This window comes from Camelina sativa, chromosome 4, assembly GCF_000633955.1.
Source record: "Camelina sativa cultivar DH55 chromosome 4, Cs, whole genome shotgun sequence".
In the NCBI taxonomy this organism is placed as follows: Eukaryota; Viridiplantae; Streptophyta; class Magnoliopsida; order Brassicales; family Brassicaceae; genus Camelina; species Camelina sativa.
This window is the reverse complement of record NC_025688.1, coordinates 1,414,968-1,431,791: the sequence shown is the minus strand read 5'-3', so window position 1 is coordinate 1,431,791 and position 16,824 is coordinate 1,414,968. Positions and strand designations below refer to the sequence as shown.

General features: G+C 33.4%; 4 protein-coding genes across 4 annotated transcripts; 3 read left to right on the top strand and 1 right to left on the bottom strand.

Annotated features, from left to right (window-relative positions):
- On the top strand, positions 6,336 to 9,075 carry LOC104779517 (purple acid phosphatase 8). Its single transcript, XM_010503882.2, has 7 exons — positions 6,336 to 6,669; positions 7,507 to 7,663; positions 7,836 to 7,943; positions 8,030 to 8,157; positions 8,268 to 8,396; positions 8,481 to 8,548; positions 8,640 to 9,075. Exons 1-7 carry the CDS (start codon positions 6,472 to 6,474, stop codon positions 8,857 to 8,859), a joined length of 1,008 nt encoding a protein of 335 aa, XP_010502184.1. The 5' UTR covers positions 6,336 to 6,471; the 3' UTR covers positions 8,860 to 9,075.
- On the top strand, positions 9,604 to 13,066 carry LOC104779516 (purple acid phosphatase 7-like). Its single transcript, XM_010503880.2, has 8 exons — positions 9,604 to 9,747; positions 10,568 to 10,736; positions 11,525 to 11,681; positions 11,790 to 11,897; positions 12,064 to 12,191; positions 12,282 to 12,410; positions 12,501 to 12,565; positions 12,675 to 13,066. Exons 1-8 carry the CDS (start codon positions 9,731 to 9,733, stop codon positions 12,883 to 12,885), a joined length of 984 nt encoding a protein of 327 aa, XP_010502182.1. The 5' UTR covers positions 9,604 to 9,730; the 3' UTR covers positions 12,886 to 13,066.
- On the top strand, positions 13,168 to 13,845 carry LOC104779515. Its single transcript, XM_010503879.2, has one exon. It carries the CDS (start codon positions 13,274 to 13,276, stop codon positions 13,775 to 13,777), a length of 504 nt encoding a protein of 167 aa, XP_010502181.1. The 5' UTR covers positions 13,168 to 13,273; the 3' UTR covers positions 13,778 to 13,845.
- LOC104779514 (pentatricopeptide repeat-containing protein At2g01860) lies at positions 13,810 to 15,583 on the bottom strand. Its single transcript, XM_010503878.2, has one exon. The coding sequence runs from the start codon at positions 15,344 to 15,346 to the stop codon at positions 13,913 to 13,915; it is 1,434 nt and encodes a 477-aa protein (XP_010502180.1). The 5' UTR covers positions 15,347 to 15,583; the 3' UTR covers positions 13,810 to 13,912.

The following is a 16,824-nucleotide window of genomic DNA, read 5'->3' as shown; positions in this document are numbered from 1 at the left end:
ACCGAAGCCACTAGGGTTCTTATCCCGCCGCCGGAATAAACGACCCAGGACAACCGCTGTATCTGGCTAGAGCAGTGAACACCGTTGATTACACTTCTTATTCGCCGGCGAAGATGACAATAGATCGTGCTTCCGAAGCCACTAGGGTTCTTATCCCGCCGCCGGAATAAACGACCCAGGACAACCGCTGTATCTGGCTAGAGCAGTGAACACCGTTGATTACACTTCTTATTCGCCGGCGAAGATGACAATAGATCGTGCTTTTCTCCCTGGACTGTAAAACCTGTTCTTTGCCGGCGGAAGAAACGAAGTTTCGGTTTGTACCAAAAAAAACGATTGTTGGGTTTTTTTTTCTAGTTTTGACTTAACATTTTTTTGTTTTTATTTTATCATTTAGTTAATTTTTATTTCCTATTTCAATTTTAATTGGGCTTTTGGTAATTTAAACACAAAATTGTGTTATTCTAGTTTTTCTCTAAGAGAGGGTGTCAAACTAGCAATTTTTTTTCAAAATTGTGTCAATCTGGTCTATTTTCACAAAGTTTTAAGGTCAAAGATTCCTTTTTTTGTCTTTTTTTTTTCTTCGAAGTATATACATTGACCGAGTGTAATATATACACACTTATTGGATGATATGAGAATTAATATCTCAGTAGTACGGGAAATTCCTATTATATATGAATGCTGAAATTATTAGTCTAAAAGATAAACGATAGAAATATCTTAGAAGGTTATTTGATTGTTTTCCTTTAATGATTTATTACTTTGCTTGATATGTTTTTATTTATCTGTTTTGTCAATTCACATTGTTACTTATGGGGAACGATACATACAAGTCAATATATATTTTAAATACTTCATAATGAAGGAGACAATAGGCAATAGCTAAACGTACTTGTATATATAATAAGTACTATAGTTTAGTTTAGTGAAACTTTCATCCATTTAAATAAAAAATATAGATCAAAAATTGAATCTTATTGACTGGTCGGTGAAAGTGCATTACGATTATAATTCATATGTTTTCGTAAATTTTTAAATGTCTTCCTACCAGCCAAGAGGATATTTATAGTATTGAAAGTGCAAATACTTTAGAAATAATTATTCCACATATCTTCTTCATCTTTTGTCCAATCAAAAATATCTAAGACACATATATTTTCTCACTTTTTGCTTCTCTTCATTGGTACGACTACTAAGAGATCGACAAACTTACATAAAATGCTATTAGTGGTTAAGCTACAAATAATATATTAATTGATATTTAGGGACCATTGGGACCATAAATTCTTTTTTAGGTAGGGTTACTTTTTTTCTTTTACATTTAAGCTAAATGACTTTACCTTGTATAAGCACTATATTATTTTACTATACAGGTTTTTGTATGCATAGTCAGAAGGCAACCCATTAAGATGTTCCATTTTTTGTTCTCCACCCGTAGTCTTGTCTTCTCCTGCGGTAATAATACTTACTTAAAATTTTGGTTGCAATTTACTTTTTAACTTCAGTTTAAATTGATGTGGATATGAGCAAAATCGAGTGGAAATCAATTTTAGTTCAAGTCAATGAAAGTTGACAAAGACGAGTTGGAAGTGGAACTTGGTAATTGAGCTGCTATTGGTACTTCGGTAATTCACAATTAATATGGTCTTTTCATATCAATTCCGTTTCAAACAAGCTTCTAGGCAATTGGGATGTTATTGGGCTTATCTTTTTCGACTGGTTCTAATTTGAATTAACTGCAATTTATTCTGTTTTGGGTGCCCATTTGAAAAAGTGAGTCTTTTTTGTTTGTTTTGGTTAAGAAAAAGGAAGAGTCTAATTACAACATCTGTGCATTTTTGTTCTTCAATGCAATATCAACAATGGTTTAAAACGGTTAGGAATAATAAAATGGAACACGGTTTGTCTAATTATGGCGGGATAATTATAAGTTTTGACATGAGGTTGAATAGTAAACAATATTTAACATTCTTTTGGATAAAAACAATATTTAACATAAGAGCCGAATTAACCCTTGTAATATTTTTTTTCTACATCTATATTAACATTTTTAAAGTACATTTTGGTTTATGCTTTTTAAGTTTTACTTATTTAATTTTTTTTTATAACATAAACCCCTAAAACAATTCCATAAATAACATTGCAGAGAAACTCAAATACTAAACTTTTTTAAATTGACCAACATTTGTTACATTTATTTCCATAAAATCTTAACAACATCTATACATTTCGATTTTTCCAAAAACAACTATACTCATTAAAGTTTTAACCCATTAAATCTTCAAAACTATTTTTATGGATGCTAGAATCTCTCAAATTTAAATGATATACAACATATTTTCCATAACAAAAGTTTACAATCTCCATAATTATATTAACATTAATAATTTCCTAAACCGAAAATCCAATTATAAAATATCACATTAAATATGTTGAAAACCCCATATAATTTAGTTTATTTTTTATTTTTGAGGAATTACCAAAAAAATAAAATTTTATTAATTATCATAAACTATATATATTGACATGAAAAAATTATGAACTATAAAAATATGCTAATTTGGTAAAACAATTAACATAATTAAACTTGATAAAAAACTTATTTTGATTATTTTTTTACGCAAAAAATTATTTTAATTTTGGTGAGACGGGTTAACATTAATCCCATATAGAGAGTTAAGTGAAATTGTTTTTTTTTTAAAACACTTTTAGATGTGTACCAGGAGATAAATGTGTTACTAGACTATACATATACCACATGGGTTTTTTTTTTTTTTTTTTTTTTGTCAAACAAATGTTAACATTCATTCAAGAAATAGTAACATACAAGGGAAATGAGCTAGTTTAAGGGATAACATAAGAGGGGGTTTCCCAGAAAATAATACATCAAAGCAATAAAGATAGATAGGGACAACAAATATTAGATGCTTGAGAGCTATGGACCAAAGGCTTGATAGCTTTCTGGAACCTCTAAGATCAAGGCGTATCGATGCATCTTCCATGAGCAGGTCAAGGGAAGGGAAGCTGGCCATTGTCTTAAAACAAAGACTAATTGGCAAAAGAAAGACCAAGGCTGAAACTCTCGTAAGAGCCTTGTCAAGGGGGCGAGCAAGGGTGGTGTTGCTCTGCAGATCGACCATAAAAGTGGTGGTTGCAACTCTGCGCTTGGGTGAGGATACCTTGGGGATATTACGGTAACCACTGCTGCTTTTAACAAAGATCATAATGCCGCATATCTTCAGGCTTAACTGAGAGTACTTCAAAAAGTTGATGCAGAAACAGATAGAGATCATAAACAGACGGCAAGGGAGGAAGGAGAGGTTGATGAAGCAGAGGTAACCCCCTCTCCGTAGAGGTGGGATCATAATGCCAATCTTCAAAAAACAATCTCCTTCTAGGGGGTCATCCTTAAGGGGCTCTAGTAACAGGGTTCTTAAGATACTCTTGGGCCAATTTAGCAATAGATGCTGGTTAAGTTTCACTAGCAGTCTTCGGACTAGCGGTATACTTAAGCTAAGCAGACATTGACTAGATAGGGGAAGAGTGGAATTCGGATTAGGCCTAGTTACAAGTTGACACTGAATCAGCTGAGCTAATGGTGATATATATGCTAAAGGATCAGGGAGAGCAAACAATAGGGATAAACCAATTGGCAGGTCAAAACCATTATCAATGAGCAGCATTGCGAGCTTCCAGACCAAGCTACTTAACTGGCCTTGACACAAAGAAGGATCAACCACAACCGAAATATCTAAGTATCTGCTACCGAGTGTAACTCGACTTGACCAAGCAGTATACAAAGATATTAAACGATTTGGTCTTACTAAGCAATTAAGTTCAGGGGTTCTAAGGCAGTTCCAGCTCAGGGATGACTTATAGTTTATCCAAGGTAAACTATATTCCAGGGTTTGAACATATGAATGGGGAATATACCTGGGACAAAGGTTAACCGAGAGAGAGACAGGGGTCACCAAGGAGGAAGGATTCGTTGTCAAGCGGGTCACCGGTGCTAGCGTCAAGACAGAGCTTCCGTCCAGCTGCATCCAAGCAAAGTACTTGGTGAGAGGATCTGGATCCAAGGAGCGGAAAGATGTTATACTTGACGGCTTATAGGAATGGTGGGACAGACAGAAATCGAGCCTAGAGGGACATTGACGGATCTCTCGAGCGGTAGCAGATGGGTGGAAACTCGAGATGGTAGGATCACCAAGAGGAGAATCCAGGAGCGGGGGCAACAGGGATGAATGAAGCTTACACATGGGCGGAGATGAGATCTGGGATTGCAAACTATCTCCGGGAAAACTGAAACTAAAAATGAGAAGAACACAGAGGAAGAGACCGTCGTGGAGATGAAGAAACCAAGTCCCAGCGACGCCGATTGGACTCGGCGTCGCCGGAGGAGGAGATCTCGGTTGATGTGCCAGAGAGAAACGGAGGCTAGGGCGAACTCCCAGAAATTAAATATACCACATGGGTTAAAACCTTGAAAACACTACAAAAATCCTATACTTTGAATACTTATATCAAATATCTGTAAAATTTTATATTTTTAAAATTAATAAAACAATAATAAAATAACAAATAAATACAATATAAATTTAAAATTTTTAAAATTAAAAATATTGTCATGCGTTGTACTGCGGATTAAATCCTAATAGATAATATTAAAAAAAGAAACTCAGATTATATATTTACTTTTACCAGCAAATACACGAGAGTTGTGAAGATTTGTTCAAACATGATTTATATATTTTTTTTTTTTATTAACGGACCCTATAGCTCTGATGTTATACACCATGGTTGGATTTTACTTTCATTAACTGAACTATAATCATTCAAATATGCATGAGTCTTTTGGTTCTTGATATGCCACCACACCTTCATATATAAAGAGGCTTTTGTTTTGTAAAATTGATAACTAATTGATGTATCCTCATCGAATTGCAAGTGAAATTAACATTAATTAAACATCCTTTTGAACAATTGAAAATGGGTTTGAAGCAAACACCAAAATCAATACAAAATGATATATATTTTAAATTGAAAAAAAAAAAAGCAGTACCAAGTTCAAATGAATCACAAGGGGAAAGTTAAGTGTTTTTTGTGAACTTTTAATTTCAGCAAGAAAGTATGAAGTGAAGAATCATGATGGGACTGAAAGATTCATACTCTAAGGTGTTTGCTCATTCAACCATGCATATCAAAAAGTTTTGAGCCAATATCTCTAACACATATTTTTCAAACAAAACATGAAAGCTAGATTTGTAATATTTCATCAACCGAAAATAATTTATAGCCACAACTCACAAACCAAGTCTTCTAACCAATAAAGGACTGTTCTTGGAGATCTTATGAGCACGGCTTCTCTAATGTTGTCATTAGAGACAACATTATCGCCAAAGATCTGGCAACTCGTGAGCTTTCCCTATAATGATGTATGGATATTCTTGTATTATGTGCTCAATTATAAGGAAAGAAGAAGCAACTATAGCGATGATGAATCATAACATACCACTGTTTCTCGTTCCATCATCACTAATTTTTTCTGATTGCAAATATATATGAACTGAGTTTTACCTATTAATTTTTATATTTCTCTTACATATTCTTTTTTTTTTTGTCAACTTTCTATTACATATTCTTCTGTTCCAACATATATATTTTAGATATTCATACTCGCTCGTGATCATCATTCCGAAGCCTAGAATCTCATTTGAGATTTCGGATAGATCCTACATCATCTATACGTGGAGGCTATTTATTTTAGCATATGTAATATGAATGTATTTTCATGTATGCGATCTAAATATAATGGAGAACATTTTGGAAGTTTTCGTCGACTCTCACATGCCATTTGGATATAATAGTTGTCGACGTCTCTTGGATCTTGTCAAGATAAGAAAAACACATGAACACAAAGATCAATAATTGAAAATCTGATATGACTTCCAAAATGGTATGGGTGCCCGTTCGGCTTATATGACTCTTCGTATGGTAGAGGATTATACATCATTGATAACTTGATACCTCTATCTTCTAGTATTATCAAAATCCAATGCAATTTCCAAATACTTAGGAACCCTCTGATCCGGTCAACTTCTTTCCTTGTTAAAATATATGGGAACAAAATTGTATGCAATGTCAAATACATATACAAAATGTGGAACAATATATGCCACGTCACATAAATATGGAACATTCACGCCTAATTTCAATACTTCATCCACCGCCCCTTTAAATTGACGTGCAAATTGTAACTAAAGTCCATTTTTATTAGTTTGAGTGGTCAATTATGATAATATGTTCTTAAAACGTAAAATCGTCAAGAGAACATAACTTCACAATTATTACATTATTTTTCTGCCTTTATTTTCTAAAACGTGGCCACATATGGACTAGCTATATATACCAAAGCCACAACAAATCCACCATCACCCTTTACAATATTTTTTCCCCCAAAGTCTCTCGATGGATAGCTTGAGAGCTAAGCCCATCGAGCTCATATTTTCTGTTCTCGGTTTAATTATTATATTCTCCGCCTGCAATTCAACAGCGGAGCTACCACGGTTGGTTCAACCACCGAAACCCGATGGTACACTCAGTTTTCTCGTCGTCGGCGATTGGGGAAGAAGAGGTTCTTATAACCAGTCTCAAGTAGCTCTTCAGGTACATATAACTCTGTTTGTGTGTAGATATGACCTCGTTTTATGAATAAATAAATACTTATTCCTTGTCTCTGAATTAAGCTCAACTCAAGTTTTTTTATGGCGTAATCATGAACTAATTATGAGCTAGAGAGAAATTAAGCGAGAGGACGAAAATGATTAGATAAATCATATAGTACTTCATTATATTATTAGAAGAACCGAGAAGCGTGTAATATTATGTTTTCTTGACGTCAAATGCATCGTTTGAGTAAATTACTAAATATCAGCTAATGTCGTAAGTATGTGTTGCTTGAATAAAGTGTTGGTTGGAGTCGTATAAACGAATAACAGGTATAATTCTGAACAATAATAAAATTATAATGAGTGGGAGGTAATATAATTTTGAGGCAGATTTTATTTTGTTTTATCCGAGTGGGGAAGTTGCTTACATAATCTTTAGTTCATACTTCATACGTAACTTACGTGGAACTAATAATCTTAAGGCTGTGCGTTAGTCTTACAGTTCCACGTTATCGTTTTTAAGTTTGGTTGCTTCTACTATCCTACAAGTAAATGCTTCTGATTAAAGTACGGCACTGATTGGAGACTTTTTTTTTTCCACAAAATTTTTGTATTATTATATTTTAGTTTGTCGTGAAATGGACAAGTTTATCGCAGCTAAAATTTTCCGAAAACGACAATATATATATTCATGAAATTTTATATCGTTATCATTTGTTGTTTATTTCTAATGCTATTTTTTCATCCTATATAATTTTCTAATAAGACTGATTAGTTTTTTTTTTATGTGTGATTAACTTTACTAATGGACGACTATAAATTTGTTTGCATTCAGATGGGGAAAATAGGGAAAGACTTAAATATCGATTTCCTTATATCGACTGGAGATAACTTCTATGATGACGGAATAATCAGTCCATATGATTCTCAATTTCAAGATTCGTTTACCAATATTTACACAGCATCTAGCTTACAAAAACCATGGTATAGTGGTACGTAACCAGTTCTAGTAATTATGTTATTTATACTCTAACCATAAAACCATCTCTACTATTTTCATTTTACGAAGAAAACAAATTATTTGACTACAAAAAATATATATTTATATTTACGTTTTCTATTTTATAATATTGACTTGTTTGTAAATTTTCATTTCCCTCGCAGTATTAGGAAACCATGATTATAGAGGTAACGTCTATGCGCAACTCAGCCCCATACTCAGGGATTTGGACTGCCGATGGATTTGTTTAAGATCATACGTTGTTAACGCCGGTAAGTAAACTACCAAGGGAAAAAAAAGAAGTTAATATCTTCTTCATTCAGAGGACTCTGTTGACACTTAACCTTTTTTTTTGTAGAGCTTGTGGATATTTTCTTCGTGGACACGACACCGTTCGTAGATAAATATTTTGATGAACCAAAGGACCATGTCTATGATTGGAGAGGCGTACTACCAAGAAATAAGTACCTTACCAATCTCTTAACGGTAACTATTTTTGTTTCTTACTCTACCGTACGCTAGTTATACTATCGAAAACATGTGACTAACATTGACCTAAGTCGGTACATAAAACGGTAATTCATAATAATATATAGGATGTCGATGTGGCATTGCAAGAATCAATGGCAAAATGGAAAATAGTCGTAGGCCATCACACGATAAAAAGTGCAGGTCACCATGGAGTAACCATAGAGCTTGAGAAACAACTTTTACCTATCCTCGAGGTAATTTTACATAACCTACTAAAGTATATATGTTCAATACTAAAAATGAAAAACAAGTAATTAGTTTTTGTGAAAGAAAATCAGGCTAATGAAGTGGATCTCTATATAAACGGACATGATCATTGCTTGGAGCACATAAGCAGCATCAACAGGTGATTAATTAAATAAATGCGTTACGATTCATTAATAAGGATAAGTATGGATATGTAACGTAAGGGAAATGCGTTGTTGCGTTGTGTATAGTGGAATACAGTTTATGACAAGTGGAGGCGGATCCAAGGCTTGGAAAGGAGATGTGAATCATGATTGGGACTCTCAAGAGATGAGATTTTACTACGATGGACAAGGCTTCATGTCGGTTTACATATCCGAAGCTAAACTACGCGTCGTTTTTTACGATGGTTTTGGTCGCGTTTTGCATCGATGGAGCACTTACAAAAAGGGTGTTTATTCCGATATCTAATCGATGGTTTGATTAAAGAGTTAAGACAACATTATTATTAATCGTTCATTGTTTATTATGTGTATATTTCACGTGCCTTTTGACTTTTATTGTTGTGTGATTATTTTCGAATTTTAAAGTATGAAAAAGAGTTTTTTCATACATGGAGACGTAAATTTAGTCCCATAGTTTAGTTTTAATACTATTGTTTACTTTCCATAAAAGAAAGTTACCTAATTCTAGAAGCTACCTAGTTCTTGTGTACACATTACGTTGTATAATTCATTACCATCATATTTCCACTATATAAATTTTTCAATCTCATCAAAAAAAAATAGATAGATTATTCAAAATAATTATTTTGCTCACATATAGAAAGAAATCCTTTATAGTTCTCTTTGTGATTTGAACCCAAAAAAACACATATAATTTGATTTTTTTTTTACTAATTTAATACAAAATTCATACATATACAGAAATACTTATGAGTAAGATCCCAGAAATATTAATGTTAAGAGATTTTTAAGGAAATATATAATATATTGAAGCATTTTTTTAAAAGAAAAAGATATAATGTAATTAAGAAAATAAACTAGGAAATAAGTAGAAAAAATACCTTTGACCTAAATGTGCAAGTAACACGCAGCATGGCCCATCAAAGATAATATTATTACAAAACAAAGCTCTACTCTAATTACGGTAATGAATGATTATATATTTCCTTGAAAATGTTGACCAAGAAAAAAAATCTCCTCGACTATTTTATCGACCATGTTTTTCTTACGAATCCATCTATATTAATTGTTACGAAGACATCTCTCTCTATATACATATTTTTATGCATTTTCTTGCTGGATTTCTCAAACCAGATAATTAACTTATAAAGAAGAAGATGAAGATGGGTGTATGGTTTAGNCCTTTTGACTTTTATTGTTGTGTGATTATTTTCGAATTTTAAAGTATGAAAAAGAGTTTTTTCATACATGGAGACGTAAATTTAGTCCCATAGTTTAGTTTTAATACTATTGTTTACTTTCCATAAAAGAAAGTTACCTAATTCTAGAAGCTACCTAGTTCTTGTGTACACATTACGTTGTATAATTCATTACCATCATATTTCCACTATATAAATTTTTCAATCTCATCAAAAAAAAATAGATAGATTATTCAAAATAATTATTTTGCTCACATATAGAAAGAAATCCTTTATAGTTCTCTTTGTGATTTGAACCCAAAAAAACACATATAATTTGATTTTTTTTTTACTAATTTAATACAAAATTCATACATATACAGAAATACTTATGAGTAAGATCCCAGAAATATTAATGTTAAGAGATTTTTAAGGAAATATATAATATATTGAAGCATTTTTTTAAAAGAAAAAGATATAATGTAATTAAGAAAATAAACTAGGAAATAAGTAGAAAAAATACCTTTGACCTAAATGTGCAAGTAACACGCAGCATGGCCCATCAAAGATAATATTATTACAAAACAAAGCTCTACTCTAATTACGGTAATGAATGATTATATATTTCCTTGAAAATGTTGACCAAGAAAAAAAATCTCCTCGAATATTTTATCGACCATGTTTTTCTTACGAATCCATCTATATTAATTGTTACGAAGACATCTCTCTCTATATACATATTTTTATGCATTTTCTTGCTGGATTTCTCAAACCAGATAATTAACTTATAAAGAAGAAGATGAAGATGGGTGTATGGTTTAGTGTGAGTTTGATGTTTCTATGTATCTTCTTCATCACTGGTTCTTTGTCGAAACTTGAAAGATTGAAGCATCCGGTGACGAAATCTGATGCCTCTCTGAGTATTCTGGTCGTTGGAGATTGGGGACGCAAAGGACAGTTTAATCAATCTCGCGTTGCACACCAGGTGCTTAATTTTTAATAACTTTGTTTTCAATTTACAGGTTTTAGTGGTTTGCATTTGCATCCGGTCACCACCGAATTTAAATTTCATGTGATGCATTTGATAAGAATTCGTAAGATTTAATGCTTTCATTGTGATACAAAATTATAACCGAAAAATACACCTCGTGGTAATTATGTGTTCATGGAGACTATACAAAAGAACGAACACTAATATATGTTCATAGAATCATATATGTGTTCATATATTTTACACCGCCCAAATGATTAGGTTTGATTTTTGGTGAAAAGGTGTGATTAGTTTAATCCGGTGTATATGTTTTCTTCTCCATATAATGGAGATTGTTGAAAGTTGAAACACGTAATTACGTAATGAAAATATAAACATCAATGTAATAATATAGTAGCATAAAGTTGCGTCCATATATCTTTCTTTTAAGAAGTCATTCATTCTACCTTCTACGCAACATATATATGTAGACATTAGTTGAAAAAAGCATATTCGTGAAAGTATTCTTGGCTATTGACGAATTGATACGCTTCATTAGAAAAAGAAAAGCATATTCCTAACAGAAAAGTGATTAGAATATGAAGGTCTTTTTATATATAAAAAAATGTAGTCATGACTCATGACAAAGAAGTAAATGTAGATTCAATTTCATTATATATAGTTTCAACTTTTAAATATGAAATTAAAGTAAATTGACTAACATTTGCATGAACTGATAATATGTTCTAATAAACAAATAAAAACTGTTTGTGTAATATTTTAAAACTGGAAAAAACTGGCAGATGGGAATAGTGGGAGAGCAATTAGACATAGATTTTGTGGTATCAGTAGGAGATAATTTCTACGATGACGGGTTAACAGGAGAGACTGATCCTTCCTTTGAAGCCTCTTTCTCTCATATCTACACTCACCCTAGTCTCCAAAAACAGTGGTATGCAGGTAATTTTTACATCCTTCAAATCAAGTTTCACATACTAGTAATTAAAATGTGTAATATATGCCTAATTAACGCGTGCGTGAGACTTAAACACTCAAATGCTGTTGCAGTTTTGGGTAACCATGACTACAGGGGAAATGTTGAAGCACAACTAAGTCACGTTCTCACCCAAAAAGATTGGAGATGGTTTTGTCGCAGATCTTTCATCTTATCCTCAGGTTCCTTTTTTAAACAATACTTCCAATTTATTTAACTTTTTAAAATATACAAGATGTGACACATTATCTAGTTCTTTATATATACTTTTTAATTAATATATTATATTACACAGTACAAATCAAATTATTTAGTGTTTTTTTCTTTGTTTCTTTCTTGGTTATATAGGAATGGTGGAGTTTTTCTTCGTGGACACAAATCCATTTGTAGAAAAATACTTCACTGAGCCAAAAGACCACACTTACGATTGGAGGAATGTCTTACCCAGAGATAGATACATCTCAAACCTCCTACATGTAATCACATTTAGTTTCTTTCATAATCACAAATCTCCATCGTCTTTTGAAACTGTCTACTAAGTTTAACTTCTTTTATTGACACATTAGGATTTAGATAGAGCGATTAAAAAGTCGCGTGCCACATGGAAGTTTGTCGTGGGACATCACGGGATCAAAACCGCAGGTGAGCACGGTGTTACTCAAGAGCTCGTCGATCAACTTCTTCCAATTCTAAAGGTAAATATAACCATTCATAATTTCCAGCTAACATATTATTCTAATTTATTGTATTTTTCTACAAATGATATAACTAACCTATTATTGAAGGAGCATAAAGTGGACTTGTACATAAACGGACATGATCACTGCTTGCAACACATTGGCACTAAAGGGTACGTAACACTAGTTTTACTTACCTCTTCTTTTGATCCAACGTAAATTAACATGGATATGATTATATGAGATAATAATAATTTTTTTTTTACTGTTGTATTCGTAAAGTGAAACCCAATTCCTGACAAGTGGAGGAGGATCAAAGGCATGGAGAGGAATTGTTCTGCCATGGGATCCAAAAGAACTCAAACTGTATTACGATGGACAAGGTTTCATGTCTCTTCACATCACTCGCTCCAAAGTAAACTTCATCTACTATGATGTTTCCGGCAATGTTCTTCACCAATCTTCATTGTCCAAAAGATCTCATCTCTTTTAAATGGAGTATTTCTAAGAAAACACAAATTATTATATATATATATATATACTGTTTTATTTATAAGAGATCTATCGATGTAATCCTATATTATATTGAACACAATATGTGTGTGCGAGCGAGTGAGCAGTTTTTTACTTTTTTTTCATAAATCAATTTACATGTTCGGTATTAAATTTCTTGATTTGTTTTTCTGACCTTTTTGGAGCAAATGGGCCTTTCAAGCCTTGAATAAAACTTTACAAAATGGCACAATGTTGAATGGTGATATAAGAAAGAAAAAACCCCTAAGAAGTCAAGTTATCTACAACTTTGCCATCAACAATGTCCACACAGAAAAATTTATCATCTTTCAAAGAAGTGTAGCAGAAGAAACTGAGGAAAACTGAAAATGGTGCTGTTAGGCTTACAGTCTCTTAACTGGTACGTACATGGAGGAATTATTGATAAGAAGAAGAAGAGACATCTGATGCGTATTGTCCAAGCCACTGAAAGAGACGACTCTTCTTCTTCTTCTTCTTCTTCTTCTTCTTCACAGAGATTTGAAATCGATAGAGATAAAGCAAGAGAAGCTCTGAAACAGCTTGATCAACAAATCGAATCTCAAGCTGATGAAAAACCAAGAATTATCATCAAGACATCACCAGACGTCGTCAGAACCAATGATCCAATCATGTTTGAAGAACCACCTGAGATGTCCGGATCGTTCCTGGCAACTTCAGCTTTTGTTCTCTTAGCTCTTACCTTGTTCTACAACATTTTGTTCATTACAGTGATCAAACCATCAATGGATGGACCAGAATCAGTTCCAGAAGCAAACAGAGTTGCTATGTCTGATTCTGACATTGTCAAGTTTCCACTTTCATCTTTTCCTGCAAACACTTTCAAACAGTAAAAATTACTATAGTACTTATCTTTACATCATAATTAGTGTATTTCTTGTATATTACATCTTCATTGTTGTCAATGCCAAAAATTTTCAAATAAAACAACATTGCAACTGATAGTGAAATACAAAACTGGAGTTCCTTTACTGAGACATTGTTAGATTTTCGAGCTGCAACAACCTAAATGAAGTATCTTTATCCAACCTGAATCCAGCATCTTCAACTTCCTTAGATATCTCTTTACACTTTGTCAATCGCCCTGAAGCGGTGTAAACGCTAATCATATCGCGATAAATATCATACGTTGGCGAGAATCCAGCTTCCTTGAGTTTAGAGTAATATCTCATTGCCCTTCCCAAATCATCCAACGCCACAAATAGTCTAATGACTACTCTATAAGCTGGAAGATCAAGAAGACAGTTTGATTCCTCCATCTCCCAAACCACATTCATCGCCTCTCGGTATTTCTCTTCCGAATACCTGCTATGTATCATCGTAGTGTACATTACAACGCTTGGTTCTCTGTTTGATTCTTTAAACCAGTCAAAGAGAGACTCAACGAGCTCAAACTCTCCAAGTTTCACACAGATCTTCATAATACCTGTGCAATCCTGTTGGCTCAATCTCAAATCTTCTCTTTCTTTCAGTTCCTCGAGAAGAGCAACCACAAGATGGTACTTGTCAGGGTTTTTACCTATTTCAAGAATCATCTTCACGTAAACACTCGAGTCGAGTATTCGATTGTTACTCTTCGAGATCAGTATAAGCTTCCGGGCTAGATTCAACCATCCACCTTCAATGCATCCCTTGATCATTGCTTCGATAACGTTCTTGCTAGCCAAACTATTGTCGAACTTAAGCAACTTCAGCTCATGGTGCTTCGCCAAAACCTGTATAGTGGAAGCGAGAATCCGGTTATCAGGGACTAAATGAGAATGCTTTCCAGCCCAATGGTATGTCTGTAAAGCTCTCTCAGGCAAACCCATATGACCCAATTCTCGAATGGTCATAGAGAGTGAACCTTTACGCAAGAAGCAAACCCATTTATTGAGAACAAGAGAGACATCTGCATCAGAGGAAGGCAAGCTCTTGATCTCTCTAGCTAAACCGATGAGAAAGCTCGGATCTTTATGAACTTGCTTCGATACAGAAGACAATGCAGCTGATCTTATCTTCTTCTTTGGTGTTGGAAGACCCAAAGGTCGTAACTTGTGAGGTTGAGGAAGTGGTAAAGGCCTAACTCGAATCGGTTTACCCGGTTTTTGAGGAATCCTTTTCTGGAAAAGCGACGAAATTGCTTCTATTTCTTCTCGTTCCCATACAACATCTTCTTCTTGATGTTGCACATCATCATCATCATCCAAAACTGGTTCAATTTTGGGTTTCCTCAGAAACAAATTAACACCAAAATCAGGAGGAAGCTTGGTGCGGCGTGGATTACGGAGATTCTTAGTGAGTTTCTTGGAATGATTCCTTTGACTCGCGTTGACTCTTGTGACTCGTATGTTTCCGATACTACTAGTTCGATGATTAAGGTTGAAGCTAAGTGACGAAGAGACAGGGCATTGCAGTATCATTCTTAAAACACACCCACGAAGTTACGGTTCTCTAATTTAGGCTAATTCAACTCGAATCCAGACTAATCCGCGATAAAGTCCTAAGTAATCTAACTCAAAACGTTTCTACAATAGAATCAGGAACAGCTTAGGGTTTTGAAATCGAACACAAACCTTTAGAAAATGAATAAACTTTAGGTCTAGAAATGAAGAATACGGAAGCACTATATTAGTCTGAAGAATGTATTGTGATGAAGCTTATCTCATGAAGAAGAAGAAGAACTGAAGAAGTAATTATTTTTGTTTTATTTTTAAAAAATCAATTACCCGATCCAGTAAACTGGGTCATTTCCGACCCGAACTAACCAGGCCCAACTCAAGAGAAGGAAAAAAAAATTGAAGTTGATTGCAGATAAGCATTAATTTGGTGTGTGGCAGAACCTTTGAAAGCATGAAGAGGGTTTTGACAACCTCAAAACGACTAAACACAAATTAGAATGAAGGTCTGACTGGTTCAAACGCAGCATTTGCGGTTGTGGTCGCAGGAGATTGCGGAAGCGGGCGATTGCGGTTTCAAGTGTTATTAAGCGTTTTGAATGACTGGTTTAGCATTTCAAAATAGGTGCGTTTGCGGGAGTATAACGACTGGTTGACCAACGGTTGCATTAGCGGTTAAAACATAATAAATGTAATATATAATTATATAAATGTTTAAAAACACCAAAACTTTATTAAATTTGATTTATAATTAAAAATATTTAAAAATACTAAAATAATTATTTAAAAAATAAATAAATTTCATATTGAAACACTTATTACTTTATGTATTTGGCTTTTCACCCAAAATTTAATCAAGTAATGTGATAAATGACAAAACTTATGCTTTAGATTATAGATCTTCTTTGCTAAATCTCACACACTCAATAACTTCCTCACACTGAATTACAAGGCTAAGGTAAATTAATTATGAAATAGTAAAGAAGAGTCATTGGTAATTTATTTTAATATTTTCACAAATTATCTTATTTTCTTAAACTTCTGATGAAATGTTATTTTTTTTAGTTTTTTTGGAACGTATGTGCGATGTGCCAATAGTTTTACATCATATTTTTTGGTTTTTTGTTAATTGGAATCTTATTTTCTTGTAATTGTTTATATTCTAATCTCCTCAGTCGTATTTGTACTTCAATTTCTCTTATCTTTTATTGTTACAATGGTTAGGTTGAAGATATAAGAAAGAAAAAATTAGTATTTTTTGACTTAAAAAAAAAAAAAAAATTCCAAACGCAAACGTCCGCAACCGCAAACGCTTGCGGGAGGCAACTTTTGGAATTTAGTGGTTGGGAGCGATTGAGAGCGGTTGGGAGTAACTGGAAGCGGTTTATGTGATTGGCACCAAACGCTAGCAACCGCTACCTCCCGCAAACGCAGCGTTTGCGGGAGGTAGCGGTTGAACCAATCAACACCTGAGTTAAGCCAATTTTGTCTATAGTTTTTTA

What these genes read in the sequence shown, in the direction of transcription:
- LOC104779517 (XM_010503882.2), top strand. Translation starts at nt 6,472, where the DNA reads ATGGATAGCTTGAGAGCTAAGCCCATCGAGCTCATATTTTCTGTTCTC. An exon ending in ATCATACGTTGTTAACGCCG is followed by an intron (nt 7,944 to 8,029) that starts GTAAGTAAACTA and finishes TTTTTTTTGTAG; the next exon opens with AGCTTGTGGATATTTTCTTC. An exon ending in ACCTTACCAATCTCTTAACG is followed by an intron (nt 8,158 to 8,267) that starts GTAACTATTTTT and finishes AATAATATATAG; the next exon opens with GATGTCGATGTGGCATTGCA.
- LOC104779516 (XM_010503880.2), top strand. An exon ending in ATCTTTCATCTTATCCTCAG is followed by an intron (nt 11,898 to 12,063) that starts GTTCCTTTTTTA and finishes TTGGTTATATAG; the next exon opens with GAATGGTGGAGTTTTTCTTC. An exon ending in ACATCTCAAACCTCCTACAT is followed by an intron (nt 12,192 to 12,281) that starts GTAATCACATTT and finishes TTGACACATTAG; the next exon opens with GATTTAGATAGAGCGATTAA.
- LOC104779515 (XM_010503879.2), top strand. Translation starts at nt 13,274, where the DNA reads ATGGTGCTGTTAGGCTTACAGTCTCTTAACTGGTACGTACATGGAGGA.
- LOC104779514 (XM_010503878.2), bottom strand. Translation starts at nt 15,346, where the DNA reads ATGATACTGCAATGCCCTGTCTCTTCGTCACTTAGCTTCAACCTTAAT.